The sequence below is a fragment of the Drosophila busckii genome, chromosome 2L, assembly GCF_011750605.1.
Source record: "Drosophila busckii strain San Diego stock center, stock number 13000-0081.31 chromosome 2L, ASM1175060v1, whole genome shotgun sequence".
NCBI classification, from domain to species: Eukaryota; Metazoa; Arthropoda; class Insecta; order Diptera; family Drosophilidae; genus Drosophila; species Drosophila busckii.
In genome coordinates, this window is record NC_046604.1 from 9,669,975 (window position 1) to 9,696,772 (window position 26,798).

The 26,798-nt window shown below is 42.1% G+C and overlaps 11 protein-coding genes and 1 non-coding gene across 13 annotated transcripts; 3 read left to right on the forward strand and 9 right to left on the reverse strand.

Moving 5' to 3' along the window:
• Positions 1 to 639: 639 nt before the first annotated feature.
• On the reverse strand, positions 640 to 3,054 carry LOC108596095. Its single transcript, XM_033294212.1, has 2 exons — positions 959 to 3,054; positions 640 to 892 (listed from the first exon to the last, which is right to left on the reverse strand). The coding sequence occupies exons 1-2, from the start codon at positions 3,020 to 3,022 to the stop codon at positions 767 to 769; spliced, it is 2,190 nt and encodes a 729-aa protein (XP_033150103.1). The 5' UTR covers positions 3,023 to 3,054; the 3' UTR covers positions 640 to 766.
• Positions 3,055 to 3,125: 71 nt separating this feature from the next.
• Positions 3,126 to 4,177, forward strand: LOC108597297 (iron-sulfur protein NUBPL). Its single transcript, XM_017983779.2, has 2 exons — positions 3,126 to 3,352; positions 3,411 to 4,177. The coding sequence occupies exons 1-2, from the start codon at positions 3,184 to 3,186 to the stop codon at positions 4,115 to 4,117; spliced, it is 876 nt and encodes a 291-aa protein (XP_017839268.2). The 5' UTR covers positions 3,126 to 3,183; the 3' UTR covers positions 4,118 to 4,177.
• Positions 4,154 to 5,562, reverse strand: LOC108597308 (deoxynucleotidyltransferase terminal-interacting protein 2). The gene is made up of 2 exons (XM_017983792.2): positions 5,017 to 5,562; positions 4,154 to 4,557 (listed from the first exon to the last, which is right to left on the reverse strand). Exons 1-2 carry the CDS (start codon positions 5,506 to 5,508, stop codon positions 4,186 to 4,188), a joined length of 864 nt encoding a protein of 287 aa, XP_017839281.1. The 5' UTR covers positions 5,509 to 5,562; the 3' UTR covers positions 4,154 to 4,185.
• Positions 4,622 to 4,917, reverse strand: LOC117135078. The gene has a single exon (XR_004458984.1). It is a non-coding gene; the product is annotated as a small nucleolar RNA U85 (small nucleolar RNA).
• A 104-nt stretch (positions 5,563 to 5,666) lies between the features above and the next one.
• Positions 5,667 to 8,107, forward strand: LOC108594362 (RNA polymerase I-specific transcription initiation factor RRN3). The gene is made up of 6 exons (XM_017979522.2): positions 5,667 to 6,106; positions 6,163 to 6,644; positions 6,702 to 7,202; positions 7,259 to 7,437; positions 7,500 to 7,749; positions 7,809 to 8,107. The coding sequence occupies exons 1-6, from the start codon at positions 5,891 to 5,893 to the stop codon at positions 8,038 to 8,040; spliced, it is 1,860 nt and encodes a 619-aa protein (XP_017835011.2). The 5' UTR covers positions 5,667 to 5,890; the 3' UTR covers positions 8,041 to 8,107.
• An 82-nt stretch (positions 8,108 to 8,189) lies between these two features.
• Positions 8,190 to 9,005, reverse strand: LOC108594363 (60S ribosomal protein L21). Its single transcript, XM_017979523.1, has 2 exons — positions 8,905 to 9,005; positions 8,190 to 8,771 (listed from the first exon to the last, which is right to left on the reverse strand). The coding sequence occupies exon 2, from the start codon at positions 8,751 to 8,753 to the stop codon at positions 8,274 to 8,276; it is 480 nt and encodes a 159-aa protein (XP_017835012.1). The 5' UTR covers positions 8,754 to 8,771; positions 8,905 to 9,005; the 3' UTR covers positions 8,190 to 8,273.
• A 270-nt stretch (positions 9,006 to 9,275) lies between these two features.
• Positions 9,276 to 12,938, reverse strand: LOC108596999 (uncharacterized protein YJR142W). Its single transcript, XM_017983279.2, has 4 exons — positions 12,662 to 12,938; positions 10,843 to 10,976; positions 10,107 to 10,767; positions 9,276 to 10,046 (listed from the first exon to the last, which is right to left on the reverse strand). Exons 1-4 carry the CDS (start codon positions 12,732 to 12,734, stop codon positions 9,829 to 9,831), a joined length of 1,086 nt encoding a protein of 361 aa, XP_017838768.1. The 5' UTR covers positions 12,735 to 12,938; the 3' UTR covers positions 9,276 to 9,828.
• Positions 12,939 to 13,362: 424 nt separating this feature from the next.
• On the forward strand, positions 13,363 to 14,669 carry LOC108608221 (mitochondrial import inner membrane translocase subunit Tim23). The gene is made up of 4 exons (XM_017999499.2): positions 13,363 to 13,586; positions 13,699 to 13,990; positions 14,052 to 14,221; positions 14,274 to 14,669. Exons 1-4 carry the CDS (start codon positions 13,535 to 13,537, stop codon positions 14,390 to 14,392), a joined length of 633 nt encoding a protein of 210 aa, XP_017854988.1. The 5' UTR covers positions 13,363 to 13,534; the 3' UTR covers positions 14,393 to 14,669.
• A 9-nt stretch (positions 14,670 to 14,678) lies between these two features.
• On the reverse strand, positions 14,679 to 19,333 carry LOC108608223 (thyrostimulin beta-5 subunit). Its single transcript, XM_017999500.2, has 4 exons — positions 19,255 to 19,333; positions 15,380 to 15,582; positions 15,178 to 15,319; positions 14,679 to 15,114 (listed from the first exon to the last, which is right to left on the reverse strand). The coding sequence occupies exons 2-4, from the start codon at positions 15,394 to 15,396 to the stop codon at positions 14,773 to 14,775; spliced, it is 501 nt and encodes a 166-aa protein (XP_017854989.2). The 5' UTR covers positions 15,397 to 15,582; positions 19,255 to 19,333; the 3' UTR covers positions 14,679 to 14,772.
• Positions 15,876 to 19,345, reverse strand: LOC108608220 (kelch-like protein 10). The gene is given in 7 exon segments (XM_017999498.2): positions 15,876 to 17,273; positions 17,276 to 17,498; positions 17,573 to 17,695; positions 17,764 to 18,028; positions 18,125 to 18,394; positions 18,472 to 18,952; positions 19,255 to 19,345. Coding segments are annotated over 6 exon segments (2,277 nt in total). The 5' UTR covers positions 18,777 to 18,952; positions 19,255 to 19,345; the 3' UTR covers positions 15,876 to 16,182.
• Positions 19,346 to 20,300: 955 nt separating this feature from the next.
• Positions 20,301 to 23,424, reverse strand: LOC108594497 (carnitine O-acetyltransferase-like). Its single transcript, XM_017979693.2, has 4 exons — positions 22,424 to 23,424; positions 21,917 to 22,365; positions 20,817 to 21,650; positions 20,301 to 20,527 (listed from the first exon to the last, which is right to left on the reverse strand). The coding sequence occupies exons 1-4, from the start codon at positions 23,351 to 23,353 to the stop codon at positions 20,506 to 20,508; spliced, it is 2,235 nt and encodes a 744-aa protein (XP_017835182.2). The 5' UTR covers positions 23,354 to 23,424; the 3' UTR covers positions 20,301 to 20,505.
• Positions 23,425 to 23,645: 221 nt separating this feature from the next.
• LOC108594475 (carnitine O-acetyltransferase-like) lies at positions 23,646 to 26,569 on the reverse strand. 2 transcript variants are annotated; one of them, XM_017979662.2, is made up of 6 exons: positions 26,443 to 26,569; positions 25,890 to 25,965; positions 25,196 to 25,834; positions 24,685 to 25,133; positions 24,381 to 24,632; positions 23,646 to 24,323 (listed from the first exon to the last, which is right to left on the reverse strand). In XM_017979662.2, the coding sequence occupies exons 2-6, from the start codon at positions 25,926 to 25,928 to the stop codon at positions 23,750 to 23,752; spliced, it is 1,953 nt and encodes a 650-aa protein (XP_017835151.1). In that variant the 5' UTR covers positions 25,929 to 25,965; positions 26,443 to 26,569; the 3' UTR covers positions 23,646 to 23,749. The 2 variants fall into 2 exon arrangements, with proteins under 2 accessions (XP_017835151.1, XP_017835150.1); XM_017979661.2 differs by lacking the exon at positions 26,443 to 26,569 and adding an exon at positions 26,046 to 26,257.
• Between the last annotated feature and the right edge of the window lie 229 nt (positions 26,570 to 26,798).

The following is a 26,798-nucleotide window of genomic DNA, read 5'->3' on the forward strand; positions in this document are numbered from 1 at the left end:
ATCGATAACAATATCGGCATTATCGTGGAATCAGATCTATCAATGTTTGTTAGGCAATGTGGCCAAGTGTCGAAAAATAGCAAGTCCGTCACAAAATAATTCTTATTATTTATTTTTTGTAATATCTAGTACAACAAGATTTATCTAATGATTTAAAAAACGAGCCACTAATGCTAATTTTATATACAAATTATAATCATTATTTTAACTCTGAATGGTAATATTGAAGTATTGAACAATATCTAACTATTTTGCAAAGTTTCTTTTAATTAAATGTAAGTCTTTTATATTAAATTAGATAAATAGAATAATTTAAATGACATTTATTTAGATGCAAAAGAAAGCATAATAGCGCCACCTATTATCAATCAAAACGTAAACGTAAACAAACCACAGCTGATCGTCAATTCTCCTCGTTCTTCCTCAGCGTAGTACTTTTCAAACTGTTTCCAGCTTACATTCGATATTTTCAATATCGGAGCTATCGCTGCTTAATGGCCAAGAGGTATGAAACGGCCAAATCCGATTCGAAATATACCACATATCTCCTCGTGCAGTTCTGACGCGGGGAGAAATTTACTATAATATTTATTTATAATATATAAACTATTTAAAATATAACAAGAAATGTAAGCCTAAGCAGCTCGCTACGTTGATGTCATGGTCGCTTGGTTCGCCTGCCAGTAATATTGAGGGATGCACGGTTTGGGTGTCCAACTGATGCACTTTGGCCAGTCACACGTGGCACTTGGGATGTATAGAAGCTTTATAAAACAGTACTGCGAATTGTTTTGTATTTAAGTTGCAATGATTCCAGATGAGATTGTGAATTTGAATCAAGGTTCTCAGAAATATGTGTGCCATAGAATCGTTCAATATCATTTTGAAATTTCTGGAAAATAACAAAACACATTAACATACAAAAATTTAAAAATAAATAAAACATAATATAGCTTACCATAATTTTTTCTTTTGCAGCTGCATCCAGAACTGTGCATACCTCCTCTGGACAAACATTTAAATACAAATGTTGTTTGAATTGATAAATAGCAGCAGCATCTTCACTTTTTAATGTGAGAACAGTATTGCCGTCTTCGACGCTGCTGGATATGCTTAGTGGGCTATTTAGAAAGTATAATTCCAGTAGATCCTCCTTCAACTTGCTAGTTGCATTGCATAAAGTAGCAATTTGGTCTAAATTCAAACTGCTAGGAGCTTTGATCTTATGCTGGATAACAGACCTAACTTTTAGAATCTTTTCTTTGCTGAACAAGTCAGCAATTGACGGTTCATTGTACAGATTTACTGCGCCTAATTGACCACTAAAAAGTGAGCTATAGGTGAGGCTAGATTGCTTTACCAAAATGTTTATTACAACAGCTGTTGTTTCTGTCTGCAGCTCTACAAATCCTGCCAGTTTCAAAGTGAATTCAGGCATTGACATGTTTAATTCCCTACACAAAGGCACAACAATGCGACACTTGTGATTTATGAGCACCTCGGTGGGCACACGAAATATGTGCGCTTCATGTCCTTGGTAAGCCAGCAATTGCCAGTTGTTGCAGCGCATTAGAAACTCGCTGTCTCCCAGGTCCAAGGCTAGCAAAGCATATACGCCGCTGCTATGAAGCTGCGTCTGCTTGGCGGTCAGTAGCAGCAGCTCCTCAGCTCCAAACTGTGGCAGTCGACGTTGGAATTCCAACGCAGCTGATAATTTTAAATGTGCTGTTTGTCGTGCCACTGCCACAAGCTGTTGCTTCTCATGTTCCCCTTGTATGGCTTTCAGTAGTTGCTCCGGCTGCTGTTCGTATTGTTCCAGAACTTGTGCATTCTCATGCAGTCGAGCAATTTCCGCCGTTGTCAACTCAGTTAGCAAACCCACATCCTCTACATTCGCTGTGTCTTGTGTGCTAAACGCAATGCGATAGAAAATGTTATTGTCGCTGAGACAGACCAATTGCTCAATTTGTTGTACCCAAGTACAGGCTTGCATACCCGGCACCGCCTTGACAGAACGATCCACTTGACAGTCATCCAACTGTGCATCATAGTAGAACTTTAGACGCACCAACTCTTCGCCATCTGTATAGTAAAAGTCGCCATTTTCGCAGCTTGCATCATAGTCCAACCACTCGGCGCCAGTGTAGTGCATCTGACGTTGTTTTATGCCCAGCAGATTGGAAACGTACCATATGTCAATGCTGCCACAGCTTAGATACACTAGACAAAGATTCTGTGCAGGCAGCAGACGTATAAAGCTAACGGTAGAGGCGTATATGCAAAGCAGTTCCACATGGTAAGCAAGCTCCGTTGCTGTGTCAACTTCATTGTGTTGTGGTATCAACACAAAGATGTGCCCCGCAATGCTTAAAATATAAAGTTGTTGGTCAATCACAGCAGCCTTGCCAAACAAAAATTGCATGAACGGTTCATGCTGCTCTTCCACAGTCACGCTTAGCAGCGTATATTGATCAGACTGCCAATCGCATTGGAATATATTCTCCTCATCGTAGGTTATGTCGTAGCTATGTTGCACAGTGCTGTTTCCTTTGCTCAGACTGGGCAAATCATCGTAAGTTTCCAGCAGCAACCGCTGCGTTTGCTCATCGTGACGTATAACACAGAAACCGGCGGGCGTCTGCGCAAAGGCGCGCACACCTTTAAGCCAAGGGATATTGTGCAAAGACTTAATGGAACCAAAGCAATGCACACGACCGTCTAACATCAGCAGCAGCGTGTTGTACTCCAGCATATGTATGCTACGAAGCTGTGTGTTCCTTGGTAAGGGTATGCGTACTTTGGTCATTGCCATTCGGTTTGTTTTGGCCGACTTCTTGAAGCGATAATTTAGTAGATAGTACTCGTTCCAAGTAACAAACACAGATTTTGTTTTGCTGTTGCTGGACGATGAGTGGCTAATAAGACCACAAGGCTGGAACATGGTGTCATCTTCAATGGACCAAAGTACGTCATCACCTTGATCAGAGTCGAGTTCGTTTTCATTTTTTTCTTTAAAGTCCATTATTTATTGAATGTAAACAAACAAGTGGTTGACAGCAGCGTTGCCAGCTTCCAAATGTAATTATGTTAGTTAGAGCTGCCACATTGTGTAAATTTCTACTAAACATCGTTATGGCTTGTTATTCTTAACTTCGTATTTATTTTCATACAATATTGTAAGAAATGGGTCTGTTGACGTGCTTTCTGAGGCGCAGCTATGCTACCAAAGTGACAAGCCATCAAGCAGCTTTAATGGCGCGTAGCTTACCTAAGCGGGAATCGCTTCCCGGCGTCCAAGACATAATTGTAATAGCCTCTGGCAAAGGTGGAGTAGGCAAGAGCACTGTTGCAGGTAGATATACTGTACTTGCAGTTATAAGTTTTACTTATCCTGTATATTTTACTTACAGCCAATTTTGCTTGCAGCTTAGCCAAACTGGGTGCGCGTGTTGGATTGCTGGATGGCGATATATTTGGTCCCAACATACCCATGCTGATGAACGTGCACAGCGAGCCACTAGTGAATGAAAAGAATCTTATGTTGCCACCACAGAACTACAATGTAAAATGCTTGTCCATGGGCATGCTAACGCCCCCGGATGGTGCAATTATATGGCGTGGTCCGCTGGTAATGTCTGCCATTCAACGTTTACTCAAAGGCGCTCAGTGGAGTCCATTGGATGTGCTGGTTATTGACACGCCTCCAGGCACTGGAGATGTCCATTTGTCTCTAACACAACATGTACCAATTACAGGTGTCATATTGGTTAGCACGCCACATGCAGCAGCCTTAGAGGTGACATTGCGTGGCGCTAAGATGTATGAGAAGCTACAGGTGCCAATCTATGGGCTGGTGGAAAATATGCGATATACCATTTGTGAGCATTGCAAAGAGCGCAGTGATCTTTATAAGAGCCAAAAGGAGACATTGCACATTGGCTTGCCCGAAACGCTCATATCTTTGCCTTTGGACGCGCAGATAGCAGAGTGCGGAGAAAGTGGTGTGCCTGTTGTTATTAAACATCCTGAATCGGAATATGCTAAGCTTTTTAATCAGTTGGCTTTTCATATATGGAGCAAGTTGGAAGCACAAAGACAGAGTAAAGAGACCAAATAGTACTGACATATGTTGAAATAGTTCATAGTTGGATTGTTAATAATATTTAATTCAAACAAACATTTTATTTATTTACGCTTTTTAAGCTTCTTCATTTTTTTCATGGTCTTACGATGTGCATATTTATCCGTGCGTTGGATTACCTCATTATATTTGCGTTTGTTGAACTTCTGGAAGGCTTCATCCTGCAGCAACTCATCCACCAGTGACTTCTTTGTCTTGCGCGAGTGTTTCTCGCTATAATAATCTAGCGGAGAATGTTGCACTGTGCCTATTTGGAAGTACTTTGGCAGCACCTTGAGGTCATTCTTCTTATAGAAATGCTTGGGATCTAACACTGAACGCATTTGGATAATTTTTAGCTCGTTGCGCATCTCATCTGTGATCTCAGTGGCAGGCAAGTCAAACCAGCCGCTGCCCTTGGTCTTAGCACGCTCAGCCTGTAATACAAAAACGTACATTTACTTACAAGTTTACGACATAACTTATGAATCTATGGTTTAAAGCAATCAGATTACTAAAGAAGTCGTCAATGAGGCAACAGCGCTTGCCTCAGCTAATGTTGTGTGGGTGACAATAGCATTTAATGTTTCATTGTTTTAGATTTGTTAATGTGCGTCCACGTCTAAATTAACTGCTTTAACTTAACTGCAGTCAACAGTCTAGCGTTAGATACTTCTACTGTTCCGCTGGCCTTACAGCAGCCGACACATGCTCCAAGCTGGCTGCTAAGATTACAACGGACGAAACTAGTATGCTATTGTCTATTGAGTCGTGCCACAACAGTAGCCTCAAGCAGCAAGCGTGCGCACTAACCACGCTATATGCATGGTTTCCGTTGTCGAATATGTCATCATGGGTATTTTAACAAATTAAAGATGCGCACTCTAATTACTTACTCTGTTCAAAATGGGTTGCTTACGCCTGGCGACTGTAGGTATAGCATTGAGTTGCTCAAAGCCAGCAGTAAGTTTGGTTTTTTCCATATTCTTCTCAACATTTGTCTTGTGAATATTTAGGCCTTCAGTGGGATCGCTGTTGTGTAGATCTCTTATACGCTGCCTCTTTTGTAGTTTGTGTGACCCCGCGTATTGTGCTGCCTCATTCACTTTTTCCGTAACTTCGTCAAGTTGCATAGCGACTTTTGTTGGTTTGCCGCTCTCCTTTGTAGCGTTGCTAATGGCTTTACTCATATCTTTACTGTTTAGCTTTATGCCAAACAGTTCCATTTCTACAGGCTCCGCGTCCTCTTCATCTTCTCTGTCGTCATTATCCTCGATGAGCACATTATCTCTGCCCGCGCTAAGATACAGCGTCTTGGGCTGCTTGTCCGCATTTTCACCAAACAGCTGCTCATCGCCGGCAGTGTCCAGCATAAAAAACGAAGCCATTTTTGCGCGATTTACTGCTCGCCAAGCCTTAGTAAAACAAAAACAAGCATGTGTTAATAACCAGAGCTGCCAGAGTTAACAGTATATAAAAATACCAGAACTTTACAAACAATGCTGGTCACACCGCATTATCACACGTGTTTTGTTTTGCCACTCTTGTGTACGTTAGCAAACTTGATAACTGCATCTATAAGAAACAATTATTGAATTAACTAGATATAATGTTAGTTTTGCATATTGCCAGCCACTTAGAGTATTTTCATTGGTTTATGATACGCAAAACGTAAAAGCATAAACACATTCAACGGCAACGCAAAGTGATAGTGTATTGTGCCCTTGTTGGTATTGCGTATTATTAGGAAATAGTTAGCAATTTGCAATAATGTCTGTGTACAGCAGCAAAACGGGCGTTACGTCCATATTAAAATCCTTCTCCAGCGCGGATAGGGAACGCGCAAAGACGGCTGCACTAAACAAAGTGCGCTTTGAGACGCCCAAAGAAAAGGGTATTGTCGAATCTGTGCGTGTGGCACTGGAGGAGCAGAATTTCCATTTGATACAAGAGTTTACATACTTTCTAAGCGAAGCTGATCTCAGTGTAAGTTTTTAATGAAATCAAAGCTTTCTGTATATACTAAGTACTGCACTCTACAGGATGAAGAGGTAATACAAATATTCAAAGATGCACGCAAAATTGTGCACAGTCTGTCGCCAAAGTTTGCCAATTTGGTCGAGGCACTCCTGTCACTTAACTGGAAAAAGCGCAGCACAGAGGCTATACAAGCGTATACGGAATTCAGCGTAGATGTTATGGTGGCGCACAATACATATATACACATAGGCATGAATAAGTTGATACTCAATTGGATACCCTCTGACTTGGAATCGGCTGACTGGGTGAATGGTTACCCCTCGGAGCGTGTGCGTGCTGATCTGGAGACTGTGCATAGTGTACTTAATCGTATACTGACAGCTGTGCCAATGGCTTTTGATGTCGTCGTCGACACCATTGCGGCAAAGTTTCCATACTTTAAGAAAGCCACACATGTCACAGCCGGCTATTTGCACAATGTGCTTTGGCTTATGGAATACAAGCCAGTTTTCGAGGAACTGTTGTTGCAATTGGTACTACAAAAGTAAGTATATCTGTATTAGATGGGGGCTTAGCTAACTAGTTGCTTGTGCTTTTACAGGCTACTCATTTTGGATGTGCATGCGCCGCGTGACGAAATCGAAGCCATGAAGGAGGATTCTGATGATGAGGATAAAATGGATGACGATGCATTGTTTCATATGGACGATGTTAATGACCATCCTAAGCCAGAAATACCTGTGGCACATCTTGAGCATCCCATAGGTCAAATGCTGGACATTTGCCTTCTAAAATTTTTCAAGTTCCTAGACGACAAGTGCCGACCACAGCCCAATAGCACCGAGGAGCAACGAATAGCCCAGAGCCGTTTCTTCAAGACACTTGTACGCACCTTTGATGAAGTGCTCTTGCCTACGCACAATACACACCACGTACAGTTTGTGATCTTTTATGTGTGCAGTTTACGACCTGCCTATGCGGAGGCATTTCTCAGCACGCTCTGGCAAAAGGTGCAGAATCCAAATGTTTCCTCCATCATACGCCATCAATCAGTTAGTTATATAGCCAGTTTCCTAGCACGCTCCAAATTTGTGCCGTTAAGGTGGGTATATAATTGTGCATGCAATAAATATGTTTTTAATATTAAATGTCTTACAGCACCATTATATACTATCTGAAGGAGATGAGCGCATGGGCGAATTCTTATATAAATGATTCAGATGAATTTAGCAGCAAAAACTGCTCGCTTAAAGCTAATATGGTTTTCTTCTCCGTCTGCCAGGGCATGTTCTATTTGATTGCCTTTCGCGCTCGTGATCTGACTATTAATCAAAAAAGTATGTGTGAAAAACTCACAGCAAAGGGATTATTAATTAATTATTTAAATATAATATTTTAGATTTAGCAATGCTGAATACACTGCAGCTATCTCGTCTGGCAATGTGTCACTTCAATCCGCTGAGATACTGTCTACCACCCGTGGCCACAGCCTTTGCAGGCGTCACTCGTACCTATCAACTAGCATATTGTCATACGGTGCTGGAGCGTAATGCCCGACGCAAATTGGCCACTATTTATGGTCACGAGAAGCTAATGCCAGAGGAAACGCTGGAAACGTTCTTTCCTTTTGATCCATTTATACTGCCAATGTAAGTTTGCTGCAAATCAACAGCTCTGTATTTTTTTAACATTTTTGTATACCTTTCAGTTCGAACAAGTTTATAGACCGCATCTATCTAGTCTATAAGGTGCATGAGCTGGACGAGTCGGCAGACTATACACCCACTGAGATATTGAGACGAAAACGCGGCGACTCCGAAATGGTGGAAGAGGACGATTTCATACTGGCAGATAAGCGACAGAAGCTAAGCGAGTTGTCCAAAAGCCAGCAGTTTGACAAGCAGTTTTACTACGGCACATCTCCGGGCTTTAATCAATAATCGATACTTTTTAGTTACAAGAATGTATGATATTTATGAAATATATATATATTTAATATATACTCAAAGAAAAGTCTTTTTAATCCCACGTTAGCCCAATAAGCATAAACATTCAAGTGATTGTTTACAGCAATCATATAGAAAATCAATTCTATTTAAACTTATATTGGAATCAACCAATCTACATAATTACAATATGTAAACAAAACACCTTATATCTTCGCTTAGGTTGTTTAAGCAACGAACTCGTATGGGATTGGCGCCAGAGCGATGGGTTCCTCCAGTTTCTTGACGAAATGGGCCTTCTTAGGCTGCTCGGGTTGACGCTTCAGGGTAACCCATTGTCCCTTTGCCTTGGCCTCCTTAAGCAGACGCTCGTTCTCCTTGACGCGGCGCAGGAAATCCTCACGGCACTTGGAGTGATGCACATGCTCGATGCGGACATTGATGCGCTTGGCTAGAACCTTGCCGCGCACACGTTTGTTTACAATGACACCAACGGCGTGTTGTGTGACATTGAAGATACGTCCAGTCTTGCCATGGTAGGCCTTGTAGGGCATGCCCTTCTGTACGGCACCGTGTCCCTTGATGTCGACGATATCGCCATTCTTGAAGACGCGCATGTATGTGCCCAGTGGGATGACACCATGCTTGCGGAAGGGGCGAGAGAACATGTCTCTGGTGCCGCGACGATAACCCTTTGAGTTGGTCATTTTGTAGCCTGTTGTTCCCTGCAATAAACAAACACTTTTAGCAACATTTTTTATAATTCAACTGTGCGGAGCACACGCGGGCACAATTAGACGCGTATTTTCGATGCATTTAATTGACTTTAAATGCAATTTACACAAAATATTTGCTAACCTTTTACGTAGCGACGTCCACGCGGTCGTGAAGTTGGGGAAAGAAAGAAAGATGGCTACCTGTTCGGCGTTGCCACTAAGATTGCGAATAATTGACACGAGTGCTACGCTCTGCAGCCCTGGCACAGAGTTGCTTTTCTAAACTGACAGCGCGGCAAGCAGCGAAGATTTAAAGTAAGGGGGCTGCCACAAAAGTTTACCAATGAATTTATATTAAATTAAATTATCCGAGAACACTCTCTTACTTTTACGTATATCATTTTATTAGGTTAAAAAAGTTTTACAAATTCAACAGAAAACTAGTTAATATTAAATTTTTTGCTTAAGTTTGAGCACTTTGGTACGCACATAATAGTAAATGTCATTTAAATATCTCGTTACAAATAATTTATATTTTAACTATCGTATATAAATGTGTTATATAGGCATACATTATGTTTGTGTATATACTAGATATAATTTTCTTCACAAAAGTTCTAAGAATGTGGCGTCATTTCGTTTGCAATTTCAAGATTGGAATATTAAAGCACAAAAACTAAACTATTAAGTAAGCTATACGCGGGCATTTTTATCAAATACATAATAGGTTATATAGTACGTATAATATGTATATATATGTAACGTACAATAATTAACATAAGGTGTTGCCATTATATTAATTAATAATTTAGTTAAGTAGATTATACTTTCATATATTTTTGTGGTTTGGTTGGTTGCTTGCATGATTGGTATCTATATTGTTGTTACGCTTTTCTAACAGATCCTTATATATGTAAGTTATGTAAATATTATTGGCTGTTGTTTATGGATTTTACAAATCCCACTACAAAAGCAGTCTCTCAAACTAGTCCAAAACTTCTTAATGCGTTGGTCATGCTAAACACAATACAATTCGTTGTCCATTTACTACCTATGCTACTCGCATCTAGGCATTCTCCTTCTTGCTGTGCCCGTTTTCTAGCGATCTGATTGGCATGTCTGAACAATTGCAGTTGCTATCATCTTTGGGCAACGCTACCTGGGGCGGCTGGGCTTGGTGCTGCTGTTGCTGTTGCTGAATTTTCTGCTCAAGGCGTGTTTTGTACGTGTATAGTGACTGCAGCGGCACATGAAGTAACTCCACAATTTGTGTAAAGTTGAGTTCTATAAAAATTATGGTAATGGAATTATTTACATTTGGTTATTGCCTAAGTTTATATGTACCATTTTCAGCCGTAATATAGCCATGCCTTATTAAGAAATCAATAACAACAGGTGCTGATGTTGTCTTAAAATCTGCTGTGAATACGCGCTCCATGCACTTGTTAGCTGGCAGTAACTCAAAGGCTTGCACCTCACCATCGGCATTGTGCGGTATAAAGTCCACCGGCAGCTCCAGATCGAACACATATTCCGTATTGGGGAACAACCCCTGGTCGCTCTCAAAGAAGAACGAAACACAACCGGCTGAAACCAGATTCTTGACGAGATCACTTGGAATGGATGCCTCCTCGGCGGCTTCCTTAATGGCCGTCTCCTTGATGCCATATCCCACCGACAGACCTCCGCCCACCATGTTGTCCCATTTTCCAGGCCAGGTCTCTTTGTTATTCGAGCGTTGCTGCAACCAAATGCACAAGCCATGCTGTGGATGCCTTACGTAGCCATTAATATCTACACCATATTTGCGCACACCAAACAGCGGCGTTGCAGCTCGCTCCATTTTCAGTAGCGCCTTGTGCTCGGACTTCACCTCAAAGCACTCGTCCCGCCAGCCTTGCAAGGCCGAGAACAAGCCATCGCGGCGCAAATCGAGTAATACTTTCTCCAATTGCTCGGTACGCTCATGATAATCCCGGAATGCTGGGTTTAACTCCACAAGACCCTTGCAAATATATAAATTAATCATATAAATGTGACGTGTACCTGCGGCTATTTGGTTATTGGTATTGAAACTCACCTGCTTGGTATAATCACAGTCACGTATGCAAAAGACTTGAGGATACTTGAGCAGCTGCTTGAAAACATCCGATTTAATGAGACCTACTTGTCGACCCTCGACCAGAAATGGACGTATGTCGTTTTTATGAAAACCTGCAATGCAATTAACGTTAAATAATTTCAAGAGCATGGGACAAACTTGGCATTGGCCTTGGGGCCAGCAGCTCTTGTGTAATCGGATTATGGTCAACAAGAGCAGCATGAATTATCATCAATAAATGCAGCTATTATTGATTGAAAAAATTTCAAAAACGCATAATTCAAAAATATGCTTTATATATGGAATTTATAGAATAAATTAAACCTTACACAAAAGTGTTGAAACTATCAATGAAACTAAATAAATAAATGTGACCTTGATGCACCTATATTAAATAAATAAACAATTTGGACCAGACAGAAGAGCGATTTCAGCTTATCAACATTATTTAGCAATAAAACAAATCTATGATTAGACAATATTTAACAAGCAAAGGCCTTTCCGGTTGTATTTTATTGCCTATTTCAGCTAGTTCTGTCTAAACTTGAAAGTTCACTTTCGAGCTTAATTTGAAACACCTAAAGCACGCGCACTCCGATAAGATACATACATATGTCCAAATGCCTAATAAGAATAACAATTACCCTTAAGTGCCTTTTGCTTTGAGTGGAATTCGATCGATTTATTATGGTTTTTTGTTGTTGTGGTTTTGTCAAACAAAGCGATTATGAGCAACTGGTTTTTATGACATTTCAAACATATTTATATAATAATATAGAATATGTGAACATACACGAGAACTGCTGTGCGTTATCTTTGCAATATGTCTAATTGGAAATTGTTTATACATTTGTTTATTTATATATTATATTTTATAAACAAGTTTATCATGACTATTGGCTTGAAAGTGTATCAGATTCCAAAAACATTTCTGCTGAATCGAAGACCAATCTTGCAACAAAATATGCTTTGCAAAACACCACATACATAATAATAATAAAAAACTGGTTGGAGCCGGTTGGCGAGATCGTCGCTGAATTTGGCAAAGCTCAATAAATATCGAATCCCTTACGAAGAAACACCACAAAACAGACAAGATATATAAACACCTTAGAAGAATATATATTTGTTATTAACTTGAAATGTCAACAGAAACCGTGTATGGACAGACATATGCACATATACATATGTATATGTATGGTAAATAAATGACTAATGTTAAATAAAGAATTCAGCAAAGCACTTGAAATTGCTAAAGCAAAACAAAAAAAAGTCATATAAAGCGCGCATGCTGTTTATCAGCGCGATTGTAGAGAGAATCAAAGAGTGATAAATAATGTTAGACAGATAGAGAGCAAGAGAGTGAGAGAGAGGGTGTGAAAGAATGTAAATTATACTCTTTACATGCATATTTTCCACTTAATCTAGCCATAAACATTTATCTCTATATTTATAACTAAATTTATATATGCAGTTTGCATGTATGTATAAGTGCGCGTGTGTACAAGTATCTGTAAGATGCTTCAGCTGTGTGTGTTGTCATCTCACCGAAATGGCAAAAGGCCAAACTCAAGGTGACGCGATAAAAATCTTGTTACAACAACAAACTAATGTCAATTAATTAATCTTAAGCAACGCTCCTGCCTTGACATCTAGCACCATTTTACATAATTTCGTATGGTTCGGCTATGCTAAATGACAGTGCAGGTGCAGCCCAGACAGCTTTAATTCAAAAGCCAAACCCATTTTTCAGCAAGGACGATGAATAAGCGTTTGTAGAGCGGCAACTGTAACTCACCCGTTAAGTAGAAATTGTTAAATTTTTGTGCTAATCCCAACAGACGCGACAGTTTTACCTCGGTTGACGACATTGAGGGGGCGTAAAAGGCTAGGCCAAAATAAATACAAGTACACTCCGCAAACAAAACGCCGGCTACTTTTATGCCCACTCCTATACACTCAACAATGTGCCCAAGCAAACAATTAACAAATAATTTTTCCGACACCCTAATTAGTATGAGCACGACCGACCGCCGCGTAAGCTGTTGACGTTGACCAACTTTAAATAATATTATAATGCACAATCTTGTTTATGTTTTTCTTCGGAACTATCGATAGCAGAGAAGCAGAGTGTCATCCAACATAGCTGTCCAATTGGACAAAATGCATGTGTTGTAAAATTCACAAAAACAACATTTTGCCTCTCGTTTGTGCCAATACGTACATATATTTTGCTACACTGTTCATTTAATGTTTTAATAGATGATACTGACAGCTGTCTTAATATAAATATCTGTGACTGTTACTTACTTATGCATTAAGATAAAAGAGCACTAATTTTATTTTAAGACAATTACTACTACAATTACTACGTTCAATAATTATTCGAAGGGTGGCAGTTGGCCAAAAGAAATATACTGTCACGATTATACAATAACGTTACTTTGAAGTACTAATGACAAGTAGCAGTTATATAAAAATAGCTCAGCTCTATAGCTAAATGTCATAATGACAGCTGAGAAGAATGTGCGAGTCTGAAAAAAGTTAGAAACATAAGCAGAGCAAGGGAACACACTCGATTCCCATTGTGTTGTGAACTTCAATTAATTTGGCAGAAGATTCATCGTAAATTAGTATCTTAACTTGGCAACGTACGCGAATAAATTCCAAAATGAGTGACGACTACCTGAGGAAACCATTTTCATTGGCGCCAGCACCAGCCGGTAAGTAAAATCACATTACGCAATGTGACCTGCCGCTGTTACATGGGTACCGCTCTGATTCGACTGTTTATTGAATGAAATTGAAAGGCGTGTAAATTACTTTTGCTTGCAGTCGATGACCCACAGACCACAGCATCAACAAACTACACACCGGCATCGGGCACGTTCAGTAATACGCCTGTGTCGCCCTACCTTAACTATGATTCACGATTTCTGCAGCAAGCGCAGCCAGAATTCATATTCCCCGAGGGCGCCAATAAGCAGCGTGGACGATTTGAGTTGGCCTTCTCGCAGATTGGCACATCTGTGATGATTGGTGGTGGAATTGGTGGCTTGGCGGGGATCTACAATGGCTTCAAAGTGACAAATGCACTTAATCAAACGGGGAAGTTGCGTCGTACCCAGTGAGTTGTCGCTTAACGCAGTAGCTGGACGTTTTAATTAAACAGAGTTTTTGTTTTGCAGATTAATCAATCACATAATGAAACAGGGCTCCGGTACGGCAAATACCTTGGGTACGTTGGCAGTTCTTTATTCAGCGTGTGGAGTGTTGTTGCAGTACGCTCGTGATCAGGATGATAATGTAAATACTGTTTTAGCTGGAACCGCCACAGGTTTTCTGTACAAATCAACAGGTGAGCTGAAACAACAAAATATAAAACAATGAACTAATCTCTTGTTATTTAGCTGGTCTGAGAAAATGTGCTTTGGGTGGCGCCATTGGTTTAGGCATTTCATCGCTCTACTGCCTATACCTGCTAGCTCAAGAGAGCAATAACACAAACTCAAGTTCTAAATTCCTGTAGATGGGACGGTCAAACCTTCAGGCTTGAGCTACTACTGTATGCCGTGACCAACGGCATTTGAACGCTACGAAGCGTGTACCGTCATACATAAAGTTTTGTTTTATATATTATGTATACAGAATATATAGATATATATATACACATATGTATATATTTAGATTAATCTGGACACTTTAAGAACTTATTTTTAGTTAAGCGCTCACTGTTCCAAAAACCTTATCGGCGGCAACTAAACCAAATTTTTGTTGCTTACACAAAATACACGCAAAAACATAAACAACAAGTATTTTTTATGCTTTATATGCAAATTGCCATTAAAATATAAGTTTTATTATAGCGAACGCACATTTACACTGCTCTACACTGTACTACACATTGGTCTAATAATCGAAAGCTGCTGAATTGTCACCGGTCAATGCCAACACTTTGACGCTCTCTTGTTCGTTGAGTGCATCATTGCTAACTGGAGCCTCACAGCTGGTGTCCTCTGTGGAGCAGGTGTGACAATGGCAATGCTTAGCCTCCATATAACTGTACTTTCTGATGCTTTCGTCCGCCTCTGGATGACAATTTTTCAGAGTAGCTACCACCTCTTCACGTTTGGCATGCACGCAAACCGGATGAAATGATAGCTTGTAGGGAAATTTCCAATCAGATATCTCACTAGAGTCGCAGCGTCCCCAGCAGCTCCATATATCCACAAAGTCCCAGCAAGTGCGGCCCTGCAAGTGTCAAATATTTTTTTTAATTTTTAGATATTTTTTTAAATTTTACGTTAACACAACCATTTCATCCGTCTGGGTAACGCGATAGGTATAAACGCGTCTATGACAGCCTAGAGGTGACGCAGTTGGACCGCTCAAAACTGGCTCTAATTCCACCAGCTGTGCGCTCACTAAAGGCGTTGCTAGGAACAGCAAATGTAGTCTATAAGAAAACAAATCTTTTATTTTAAATTTATATGCCCGCGCCTAGACGCTCACTTACATTATTGCTGCGGCCATTTGGAGCAATGCAAAAATTCGTTTTAAGCTTAGCGCTGATTTTGTGCTGCTCGCTACACGGTCGCTGTTGACTGCAGTCTGTGTGCCTTTATGCTTCTAAATTCATATTTATACTGCACTCGCTTCTGCTACTGCTGATTGCTGCTTCTGCTGTTGGCGACTGCGCAGCTGTGTGCCTTTGCTTGCCTAAAAATAAACTAGATGATTTGAAGTATTTTGTGTTTTTGCATATTTAAGACGCGCAATTTGCATATTAATGCTATAAAAGCGAATAAAATTAAGGCAAGTGCGCATTAAGTACTATTAATATGCTGCATTTTATTATTGTGTATGATGCAAAGAATTTTGTGGAAATCATTTTAAATTTAGCTAACGGATTATCGCTCGGATCGATTGCCAAAAGTTATCGCTTGGGTCTGGCAGCATAATTAGCCCTGCAGCGTATGCAATGTTTTTGTTATTTTTAAACTTTTCATTTCTTTTTTTTTTGTTGCCAACATTATGCGTTTTTCGTTGTAGTCTAGGCAGCCCGGTAACAGTATCGCTTCTGTAGTCTACCGTTGGAATTTGTGCTTTTAACCGAAAAATGAGAGAAAGATGAAAATGTATATAAAACGGTTTGTACGGACGTGGGCCTGCTACTGCTAATACCAAAATATACCAAATATATTAAGCCCACGCTAACGCGCCTTCTATTTTGTCTTTTTATGGGAGGGAGTGGGGTGAGGTATTGATTGAGAGTGTCATTGCCGGTTAGAAATTGTGGATCGTCGTCGGTGACGTCGTCTAAGTGCGACGACGTATTTCATGATGCGAACCATAGCGCTGATTACGCAGCTGCACACGAAACCGCCGGCTATTGTCCGCGACAGCGGCTATGGCGCGCTCCTCCAAGGGCGCTTGGCGATTCGCATGGACAGCTGGCAAGGCAGCTGCATCAACAGCAGCGGCGGCAGCGGCAGCAGTACCGGGCAAGCCAGGTGCTGGTAGCGGTAGCGCCACCTGCTGCGGCAACTGCAGCTCCTCGACATCGCCATCCTCATTTTGGCTCTCATCATCGAGCTCATCCAGCGCCGTATCATTGTTCTCCAGCATGGACTGCGAACGGTTTGGGCTGCCCACATCTTCGCGTGCCATTGCCGTGGCCATTAAACGTTGTCGTCGCTCTTCCATTAAACGATCGCGCTCTTTATGTATGTAGTCACGCTTATTGGGCAACCCGGCCACATTATTCGCGGACAATGCCGAGCGCACAATGTTCATATCCGTCGCCTCCATCCACTCATCCGTCTCGGCCACATAGCACTCCGTATGCGAGATGGTAGATACGCCATTGAAGCCGCCAATGGCGAAGATCATATCATCAATAATTTCCAGGCCAAAGTTGCTGCGCGAATGATTCATCTGGCGGATAAAATGCCATGACTGCGACTCCGGATCAAAGCGTTCGCCCGTGGACAAGCGTGAAGTGCCATTAAAGCCACCAATTACATACAACTGATCACGGAACGCCACACAGCTAACACCCGAGCGTCGATGATTCATATTGGGTATACGCGTCCAAATATTTGTGGCGGGATCATAGAACTCGGCGCTGTCGAGGCACTCCTGGCCATTAAACCCGCCCGTTGCATAGATGCGACCATGCAAAGTGCAGGCGCTCGCATCGGAACGCTGCATATTCATGGGCGGTATAATGGACCACTGATTCGTCTTGGGATTGTAGCGCTCGACGGTATTGAGGCGATTGTGACCATCGTAGCCACCAATGGCATATATCATGCCATTCAGCTCCGCCACGCTGACGTAGCAGCGACGGCAATGCATTGGTGCTATCTCGCTCCACTTCTTTTTGACGGCATCAAAGACGCGGCATACTCAACACCATCGTAGCCACCAATGGAGTAGATTTTGAAGCCGAGCACAGCGGTGCCGTGATAGGCACGCGGTCCAGCCGGATCCTCTGCATTGATGTTCACCCAGCGGTCGGCGCGCGTGTCGTAGGTTTCGATGCAGCCCTTGGAGGTGCCGCCGCTCCAGCCCCCAATGGCAAAGATGACCTCGTGCGGCAGGCGTGGCATCGCAAGCGGCGGCGTCGTGAGCTTGGATTGAAAGGGCAGGTCAAATGGCACGTATAAGTGGCTGCTGCAGATGCAGAAGGTGTTGTTAGCATTACCTCTTCGGCTTGTGGATTAAGAAAGTCCAGGTCATACATGAATTTAAACGTGTCGACTATGAGCGGCTTCGCAGCCTCGCACTGTATCACATACGGATGCTCCTTGACCTCTTCCATGAAGCACTGGAAATTGCCAAAGGTACGCCATAATTAGTTAGCTAACTGGGGGGTGCTTGGTCAGTTGGGCTCACCTTGGGTGTCATTAGACCAAGCCGCACGCCAGTCATCAGATGAGCCACATGCTGTTTGCGGTTCTCCGCATCACGGTCAATCCACTTGACACACAACTTCCACACATAATCCTCTTCGCGCGTATTGAGCTCGTCATCGCAAATGATGCCGTAGAAGTCCTTGATGTTCAAGTCCAATATGTCCGTATTGCGCGCTGCCACATCCGTAAAGTAGCGCAGCGTATAATTGCGTGCCTTCTGGTACAAATCCTCTAGAAAACGAAACCTGCAAAAGGTCAAACAATTAAAAAAGAATTACACTCGAAGCAGCTTAAAGCTGCAAGTAAATCAAACTAATTGAGATAATATGCAAACCGCGCACCGCGCAAAACCCATGATGCTGACGCAGTTCTCCGGACTCAGAGTGCCGCTTAGGTAATCCTTGCACTGCTTGACCAGACCCACCATGCCCACATAATCGGCACAGATGAGTAGCTCGTGCACATTCTCATCGCTGACGTTGGTTTTGCGTAGGTAAGCATACTGAATGACAGAGTTCATGATGGACGCACTAATCCCGGGTATGTGCACCACACGGCTCTCCTCGCTGCTGCCCGCGCTCTGGCGACTATTAAAGCCCGTGAACTGTGCGCTGTAAATGAAAGACAATATGAGTAAGATCCACTAGTGGGTCTTGTTGCTCTCTCTCTCTCTGATTGTTTCACTCACCGAAAATACGAGCTGCAGGAGCACATGATGGCCCTGTGCACATTGAAGGACTGCTCACCCACAGAGATTTGTGCATCGCATAGCAAGTTGGATTCGCGCAGCTCGTTAAGCACATTCAATGCCTGGTCGCTAACGATGGGTGATAGACTCTTGTTATTGGATTTGTGGGTGGTATTGCTGTCGAGTTCGTTGCTTTGATAGTTGCCACCGTCCAACTCCATTTCGACATCCATCAGTTCGAGTGGCAACAGCTCCAGCTGGCCCTCATTCATGCCATGCAAGTGTTGGCCGTTCTGGCGACTCATCGCTCCTGATTGTTATGGTTAAAGCGAGCCAGCGATTTGAACTCGATTAGGGTCGTAAATCCTGGTCCTTGTCTAAAGCGTATAAGACAAGTCCAAAGTATTTAAGGGCTTGGGGGGCTTTAGTAATCTCATACAAAACGCGACAACATCCGACAAGATTTTTTTGTATCGTATCCCTAACAAGCGAAAACGCGTTTTCGTTGATATTTTTAATGTATTTATATGTGGGCTGTTTTTTAGGGGAGAGATCTCTCCGTATTTAACAATAGGAACAGAAATAATGTTCGATAATTAATCAACGACAACGAGACAGTTCTCAAAAATGAACAAAAATGGGACTACTAAGTGAAAAAAAAATAAAAAATAATAACATAAAATTGTGATATATATGTATATACACTCGAAACTGAACGCACGCTAAGCGTTATTAAATCGAAAGATAAATGAATCCCGTTAAGTTTTCTTGCATTGGACTTACCTATGTTAATAGCATCGGTACTGCTTGACTTATCGAACTGAGTTGCGTTACCAAAATTTGGACATACCATAAGCAATAGTATTAGTTAAAGCTTAAAATCTTTTCAATATTGAATCCAAAATTATTTATATGTGTTTTTCTAGCAACGTTCGAAAATTATTAGACAGTGAAGTCCAAGTATGTTTGAGCTGGGAAAGCTTACAATATAGTATAAGAATAACAAGATTTTAAATGTGTTCATATACATATAAGAATAACAAGATGTTAAATGTTTCATATACATTTGTTAAAGAATAACTGCAATATATAATATCGTGTAACAATAAATATATTTAATGGACTAGTTATATTATGTTGGAAAAAAGGAATAAAGAAATTTTAAAAATATTCATGCATTTTACAAATATACGCTAAATATACATCGATTTATAGATTTTCAGGAATGGCATTTAGCTCAATATTTACTTTTAATTTTATTTCTCTGACTTAATTTGAGTCTCTCAAGCAATAAAACTATCTTTATTTTTGGCACACAATAAAACCAATTTATTTTTGGCTTACATCATGAAGGATTAGTTAAGCTGTTATTCAAATTATTCAAATATACAGTTGCTTATTCATTTTCTTAAAAAAAAGGGAATAAAGTTCAAGCATGAATAACTAATGCAGTGCAGACCATTTGCTTACGATGTCCAGCACCCTCTCGGCACAGTTGTCATCGTCGTCGTCATTGTCGGGATTGTCGGCAATATAAAAGTAGCGCAGTGTCGACATTAGTTCAACAGTTGCCCTTGGCGTTTGTCGCAGAGATGAGGTCAACATCACCGTTGTGTTTGTTGCTTTGGCTCTTTCTGCTCTGCTGCTGCTATTGCTGTTTCAGCTCGCGAGTGGCGGAGCGCAGCGTGAGCAAAGATTGGCTGCGTCCTGGCTGCCATAAGGTGGGCAATACACGTACAATTTCAATACCGGACTGTGTGGGGTTTACCATCAAGACGAATGCCTGTCGTGGCTTCTGTGAATCCTACGCAGTGCCTTCAAACTCGCTGTCGGTCAGTTCCAATTCCCTTATGGGTCTGTTTAGGCAGCCCAAGCCCGTGGTATCCGTAGCCGAGTGTTGCAACATGATGAAGTCCGAGGAGGTAAGCTTTGGTACATACTACTTGCAGTCAAAACTAAACGCTGAATGCATTTTCCAGATACAACGTCGCGTACTCTGCCTTGGGGGCTTCCGGAACGTGACCTTTAAGAGCGCTACTTCTTGCAGCTGTTATCACTGCAAGAAAGTATAGAGAACAACAATTTCATTATTAATTAATTAATCCAAGCAATTTATGCGGAGTCACTGTAGTTAGTACTATAGCAACGCTGTTTACAATAAAGCTCTACATTCTTATATTTATTACAAAATATAGTTACAAATTTATACTATACTTAATAGCGATTTTCAAAATAAAAGTTTATAAATGACATTTATAAAAAGTTTTATTCATTTCTATTAAAAAAAATCATTTAAAAAGTTAAAAGGCATTAAAGGCACATAATAATATTTATAAATACAATACCTGGTCTTAACACACGCGCTAGCCGCTTGGGCGGCACAAGGTCCACCCACATCAAGCATCAGCTGCTTCATATCCATCAAGGCTGTGTCAATAGCCCTCCCATAATCTTCCACATTAATGTGCGGCTTCAGCTGCCAGGCGGAGAGCGCAAAGATAACATCGTGCTCGCGTGGATTATAAGAGCAGCCGTATCCACTGGAACTAAAAGGCCCAAAGGCCATGAAGGCATCATGTGGTGTCGACACCTGCGAGCTGGCTATACGATAATCCGATGAGCGCACATATCCCTCGGAGCAGAAGAACTGTGGCATAGGCTGGCCATGCTCACGTGCCATCTGCCGCAAGCCAAACAAATGTCGATCTATTGCGCGTCCTCGCAGCGCCTGCTTCGTCTGCATCTGATGAGTGTCGGCAGCGCAGCGCAGTGCATTGAATCGATTCTGCAGTGAGTAATCCGTGCTCGTCATAGCACGCAAAAAGCACAGCGATTGATTCGAGGTGCTACGTATGCCCTCAGTGCGTCCGCAACGAAATATACGCAAATGTGCCGACTCCAGCTGCGCAGGCAACTCTTTATGCAGTCTAAAATACGCTAGCTGCAGCGCCATCTGTAGATAACTGTCCGGCGAAATGCCCTGTGACTGTATCAGGCAACGACCGTAGTCCTCAAACTTGAATACATGCAGCTTTATGCGTTCGCTGATCTTGTCCATGTTGCGCTGGGCTGTCGACAGCCAAAGATCCACACAGTCGCCAATGGGCTCAAAGTAAAGTGGCTCTGCATAATCGGATATATCAAAAGCGTTGCAGTCATAGCCGTACTCCGGATCACAGCTGCAAAAAGTATTAAATATTTAAAGCACTAAAAATCAGGTGGAGTGTTCGCTTGCAAATTAGAAGTGAAAGCTGACTTCCCCACAGCTTAAACTCCTCTCATTTCAACTCGGCGCTCGATACATTCTAACAGCTGATGCTGTCTTTGTGGTGTAAATATTAGAGGTGAACACAAGGTGAACTCGAGGTGAACTCGTATATAAGAGATTGAGTAGCGAGTGTGCAAAACAAAATGAATATTTCTTATTGACAAAACAGTTACTTACAGTTTCTTTTCAACATAGTCTATGATCATGGCAACGGGCTGACAATCAGCGGGGGCATGCTCATAGCAAATGCCAGCCATGCCGTTGGGATTAACAATAAGCTGCAAAGTCTTGTCCATCCAGCGATTGGCGCTGTTTACATTATGGCCACCGCCATAAAGCAGCTGCTCCGCCTGTACGGTGCGAAACATTCCACGGCGTGCGGGCACAAATTCATCCAGGCAGACGGTAAACAGTGAGCGCTCAATGCGATGAATAACCTCACAGTTACATGGATAACGTTCGAGGATCTCATGAGCTTCGGCCCAATTGCAGCGCGTATCCTGTGTGAGCAAGCCAATGGCTGGACCCTTGTGGCAATTACATTCAAGAATGTCCAGCAGCTGTTGGCGCAGCTGCCGCACATCTAAAATAAGACCAAGCCGATTATACACGGGTAGTCTATAAAACTGAAATGGCAGTGAATTAAAGCAGGCGGACTAGTGTGTGCAGTAGCAAAAAGCTTACATGATTCTTATGTATGACAACGACATAGTTGGAGTTGCATTGCTCGAGTAGATCGCACTCTTGTCGCGGTATCCGTACCGTGCCAAATACATTGCGAAATTGACTGTTGTCCAGCTCATAGTGGTCCATACGTTGCACCGGCAGCTGATTGCGGTCAATCATTTGCTTGACCTCACACATGCCGTAGATAACTTTTGCCGTAAAATCCGCATACTCCACGCTATGCAGAAACTCACGCGGCGGGAAGGCCATGCAGGGACTGGAGAACACTGGCAGCGGTGCTCGATAGCGCAAGAAGGTAGCCTTCGTCCAACGTTCGGTCAGCCAATTCTTTTCCTTGACAGCAGCTGCTTCGAGCAGCGCCTGCAGCTTCTTGCCGCGCTTGTGCAAAAACTCCAAGGTGAGCGCCTGTTCGCGCACAAAAGCTTTGCGCTTGAAGAACGGCTGTATGCTGCAGAGGTAGCGTTCCAACGTATCCTGCAGCGGCAGTACTGGATACACCAAAAGTTTCTGCGGCAGCTGCACCGCCACTGGCGTAGCTGGAGACGCTTCAGTGGCGCTTATGCAGCCCGAGACGCAGTAAGTGCCAGTTCCAGCGTGCCCATCAGTTAATGTTGCTTTAACTACGCCTTGGTTTGCAGCCACATCCGTGCTGCTGGCCGACACTTGGGCTATGAGATTCAAGGATTGATCACTTTCGCCTAAGCAGCTTAAGTAATTGCCGGGAACGCGCGTTGTCTCTAGGTCATGTTTCTGAAACAGATTGTTGGGCTGCAGCTTTGGCTTGCGTCTGAAATAGTTGCCGATTCGTTCGGCTATGCCTTGAAGGCGCATCGGTAAGCTGCGTGGCTCATTGGCCGGCTCCTTGGACTTGACATTGCTTTGATAACGCGCCGATGTGTGGTGTAGGCGTTCAGCTATGGCACGCATGCTGACAATTTGGGGCTAGGTTCGAAAGAAATAAAATTAAGTAAAAATATATATACAGATACAATTTCAAAACCGGGACAAGTAACAGTTAGATAACTAGATAATCATAATTACATAATTTACGTAAAAATACTAACAAAAGTTCAAGGAATGCTATAATATTCTACTATAACTTTAGCAGAGATAAACATCTGATATTTGACCTTTGTTTCAACTTTAAATACTTTAAATATCGACTGAAGCTTATAAGTAGCAGTTTTTTTAAAATTATATTTATGTTAAAGCTATTGTGTAAAAGTTCAATTGATTTAAGGCACTGCTTCAATTTTTATTTATAAATGTACAGATTTGAAACGCATTCGGAGTGTAACTTGCAATTTGAAAACTTCATTTAAACTACAACTTTGATTTCGGCTTTTCCTTCTCAGGCGGTGGGCACGTCTGTAGCAGATCCCTCATATCCGAGAATGCTTTTTCCAGGGCAGCGGCAAACTTAAGTGGATCGGTTTCCATATTCTTACGCCAGCTCGAAATGGCTAAGATTATATCATCCTCACGTGGATTATAGCAGCAAGCGTAACCATCTTCCGTAGCGGGACCATAGCCCATGAAAGCATCGTAAAGCGTGGCCACCTGCGATGTGGACATCCGGAAGTGCAAGGATTTGGTGTAGCCCGGCGATGAGTAGAATTCCGGTATGGGCAAATTGTTTTCCTGCGCCATTAATTTTAATCCTAGCAAATGCCGATCTACGCCACGTCCCTGCAGTGCCAGACGTGTATACTGCTGATGACTGTTCACGGCCTCACGCAATAATTTGATACGTGTTGCATTATCCAATTTCTCATTGTCCATACCAATGCTAAACTTCACAGACTCATTGGAGCAGGAGCGTATGGTCTCTGTACGCCCATTCTCGAAAATGCGCAAATGCGCGGACTCATACTGTGCCGCTGGCACCTTATGCATTCTGTGATTAAAACATTTAATTAGTACAACCATTAGTTTGTTTATCATAGTTAAGTACCTATAGAAAGCCAGTTGTAGCGCTATTTGCACGAAGCTATCCGGACCCAGTTTTTGCTGTTTGATAAAACCTTTGCCATAGCATTTGAATTTAAGCACATACATCTGTAGATTCTTCACCAGAGCGTCGACATTCCGCTTGGCATAGAACATCCATTGCTCCACGCAGGGATTTAGCTCAGCGAATTTGAGTTTTTCCGGATCGCAGACACAGTTGTCAGAGCCGCATTTGCCATAGTCTGGATCGTCAAGCCTAAAATGGCAAAAGTATTAATTATGTGCAAGCTTAGTTTGTGTTCGCTTACATTTTCTTTACCACATAGTCCATCATCATGGCTATGGGCTGTCCCTCCGCGGGCGAATGTTCATAGGTGAAACCTACATTGCCATTGGGATTCACTACCAGCTGTATGGTCTTGTCCATCCAACGATTGCCGGCATTAACCGTGCTGCCACCGCCATGTATTAGCGAGAGTATTAATTCAGTTGTTTGCTGCTTGGGCTCCACCGCCACACATTCATCCAGCGACACAGTAAAGAGTGCACCTTGTATGGTTTTCATGGCCTTGGCATTTACAGGTGATTTGTTCAGCTGCTCATACGCCTCGGCCCAGTTATCGCGATTGTCTGTGGTGAGTATGCCGTAGGGTATTCCCACGCACTTTTCCTCTTCCATAATACCACGTATTTGATCGGCAAAAACTTTAGATGACAGTACTTCACCGTCCTCATCATACATGCAGAGCTTGAAGAACTGTTGAAAAATGTTTAATTTTTAAGAAAGCTTTGATCAATTTCTGTTAATTCATAACTCACATTGTTCTTATAGATAATAACCGCGTAGGCGGAGCAGGGATTATAAACAATCTCGTCCTGTATGCGCTTGGGTATACGACAAGTGCCAAACACTTTGCCAAATTGACTATTATCCAGCTCGTTTTTGCCCATTTTAACAATCGGTATTTTCCCATCATCAACGAATTTTTTAAACTCACCCAGACCATAAATTACCGTAGCCGTATAGTTGATATAATCATTGGTATCTTTAAAGTTTTGGGGAGGGAACGTCATGCCGGGACTGACATAGACTGTGACAGGATCACGATATTTTAGATAGGCATTTGTTAGCCAGCGATGAGCTAGCCAATTCTTCTCAGTGTCTCCCACTGCCTCAAGAAGCGCCTGCAACTTGCTTCCATCGTTATCTTTAAAGTTTTCGGTAATTTTTTGTTGCTCCTTGAACTCCTTGGGTGTTAGCAGTGGCTGCACTGTCAGCAAAAAGCGATCCAAAGTTTCCTGCAGCGGCAGTACATGATATTTTAGCAGCTCCTGCTTGGGCTGCTTAGGCACCTGCGGCGCCTTACTGTCACCGTCGCCGGCTTTGCCAGTGCTATAGCTGGCGGGTAGAAGCTTAATAAGCGCATTGGGACTTTGCTTCTGTACGGAGAGTTTGGTCTGCAAACTGGGAGGTTAAATTAAGGCCTAAACTATGTTGAATTGGCACACTTACCAAATTCCAAACGACTTTATTGCTGTTTAAGAATCTCATCTCGTCGGCCCTCTGAACTTGGTTTTTATTTGGGGCGCTGCAAAGCATAATCAATAAAAAATGGTTTTAATAATTTTAATACGCTTAATCCAAAGGTTGTTGCGCTCTTGTTGTCACCTTTGATATTTGTGCATAATCTCTAAGGTAGTGGCAATTTGTGAGTCGCGATAAACAGCGCGTTAAGATTAACGTCGACACCGACGGCGACGCAGGCAGCAAAAGAGTGTGGACACACAATACAACTTTAAATTGCCAATTACAATTTTGAAAACAAACAACTTATCAGTTGGTCCACGTAGACAGTATTGCAGTTACCCAGATTCGAGCGCTAACGAAACACCTTTGAACTGGTTTCCTGTCAACCTACTTTTGAACTGGGAGTTGTTGCTCTCACCTGTTGCTGCTTTGATCGCGCTCAGAAACATTTTGTCACAAACATATGCACATTTGTGTAAGTGTGAGTGTGTTATGATGTGGCTCTCTGTTTTGGTTTTAGAGTCCAAAGTCTGCTTACCCGGCGGCGCTACTGCTTGACAGGTGCTTACAGGCAAATTCCTAATGAGGCTGAGATTACACTAACGTTGTTTCAAAAGCCATATAATCCAGAAACAGTAAATTTAGTAAACTACTTGTTTATCTAATTGCAAATTTCAAGTGCTGGTGAGAATGAGTGAAACGCCGATGAGCAAAATATCGGAACTAGTAATATATCGGAACAAGTTTAGACTGGTGTTATCAAAAATCATCCAGCTGGGCACACTACTCAACGTTTACAAATATTTAAAGTGCCGCGCTCAAAACTTTCAAATGAACGAGTAAGCAAGAGTTAATAATCTTACTTTTCATTCATTAATAATACAATACAGTCGA

Excerpts from the sequence above, each read along its gene's own strand:
- LOC108594363 (XM_017979523.1), bottom strand. The coding sequence starts at position 8,753 with ATGACCAACTCAAAGGGTTATCGTCGCGGCACCAGAGACATGTTCTCT.
- LOC108594497 (XM_017979693.2), bottom strand. The coding sequence starts at position 23,353 with ATGCGTGCCATAGCTGAACGCCTACACCACACATCGGCGCGTTATCAA. Across the intron at positions 21,651-21,916 it reads GACTATGTTGAAAAGAAACT|CTGTGATCCGGAGTACGGCT; the intron begins GTAAGTAACTGT and ends TACTTTTTGCAG. Across the intron at positions 20,528-20,816 it reads AGCGCGTGTGTTAAGACCAG|TGATAACAGCTGCAAGAAGT; the intron begins GTATTGTATTTA and ends ACTTTCTTGCAG.
- LOC108597308 (XM_017983792.2), bottom strand. The coding sequence starts at position 5,508 with ATGGCTTCGTTTTTTATGCTGGACACTGCCGGCGATGAGCAGCTGTTT. Across the intron at positions 4,558-5,016 it reads AGCAACCCATTTTGAACAGA|GCTGAGCGTGCTAAGACCAA; the intron begins GTAAGTAATTAG and ends TTTGTATTACAG.
- LOC108596095 (XM_033294212.1), bottom strand. The coding sequence starts at position 3,022 with ATGGACTTTAAAGAAAAAAATGAAAACGAACTCGACTCTGATCAAGGT. Across the intron at positions 893-958 it reads CTGCAAAAGAAAAAATTATG|AAATTTCAAAATGATATTGA; the intron begins GTAAGCTATATT and ends GTTATTTTCCAG.
- LOC108608223 (XM_017999500.2), bottom strand. Across the intron at positions 15,115-15,177 it reads TTACCCAGACGGATGAAATG|GGCCGCACTTGCTGGGACTT; the intron begins GTTGTGTTAACG and ends TGACACTTGCAG.
- LOC108608221 (XM_017999499.2), top strand. The coding sequence starts at position 13,535 with ATGAGTGACGACTACCTGAGGAAACCATTTTCATTGGCGCCAGCACCA. Across the intron at positions 13,991-14,051 it reads GGGAAGTTGCGTCGTACCCA|ATTAATCAATCACATAATGA; the intron begins GTGAGTTGTCGC and ends TTTGTTTTGCAG. Across the intron at positions 14,222-14,273 it reads TTTTCTGTACAAATCAACAG|CTGGTCTGAGAAAATGTGCT; the intron begins GTGAGCTGAAAC and ends CTTGTTATTTAG.
- LOC108594475 (XM_017979661.2), bottom strand. Across the intron at positions 25,835-25,889 it reads ATAAAGTCGTTTGGAATTTG|ACCAAACTCTCCGTACAGAA; the intron begins GTAAGTGTGCCA and ends CCCAGTTTGCAG. Across the intron at positions 24,324-24,380 it reads CTACAACTGGCTTTCTATAG|AATGCATAAGGTGCCAGCGG; the intron begins GTACTTAACTAT and ends TTTTAATCACAG.
- LOC108596999 (XM_017983279.2), bottom strand. The coding sequence starts at position 12,734 with ATGTCGTCAACCGAGGTAAAACTGTCGCGTCTGTTGGGATTAGCACAA. Across the intron at positions 10,977-12,661 it reads TAACAATTTCTACTTAACGG|GTTTTCATAAAAACGACATA; the intron begins GTGAGTTACAGT and ends ATTGCATTGCAG. Across the intron at positions 10,047-10,106 it reads CTATATTACGGCTGAAAATG|AACTCAACTTTACACAAATT; the intron begins GTACATATAAAC and ends TAATTTTTATAG.
- LOC108594362 (XM_017979522.2), top strand. The coding sequence starts at position 5,891 with ATGTCTGTGTACAGCAGCAAAACGGGCGTTACGTCCATATTAAAATCC. Across the intron at positions 7,203-7,258 it reads TCCAAATTTGTGCCGTTAAG|CACCATTATATACTATCTGA; the intron begins GTGGGTATATAA and ends AATGTCTTACAG. Across the intron at positions 7,438-7,499 it reads TCTGACTATTAATCAAAAAA|ATTTAGCAATGCTGAATACA; the intron begins GTATGTGTGAAA and ends ATAATATTTTAG.
- LOC108597297 (XM_017983779.2), top strand. The coding sequence starts at position 3,184 with ATGGGTCTGTTGACGTGCTTTCTGAGGCGCAGCTATGCTACCAAAGTG. Across the intron at positions 3,353-3,410 it reads AGGCAAGAGCACTGTTGCAG|CCAATTTTGCTTGCAGCTTA; the intron begins GTAGATATACTG and ends TTTTACTTACAG.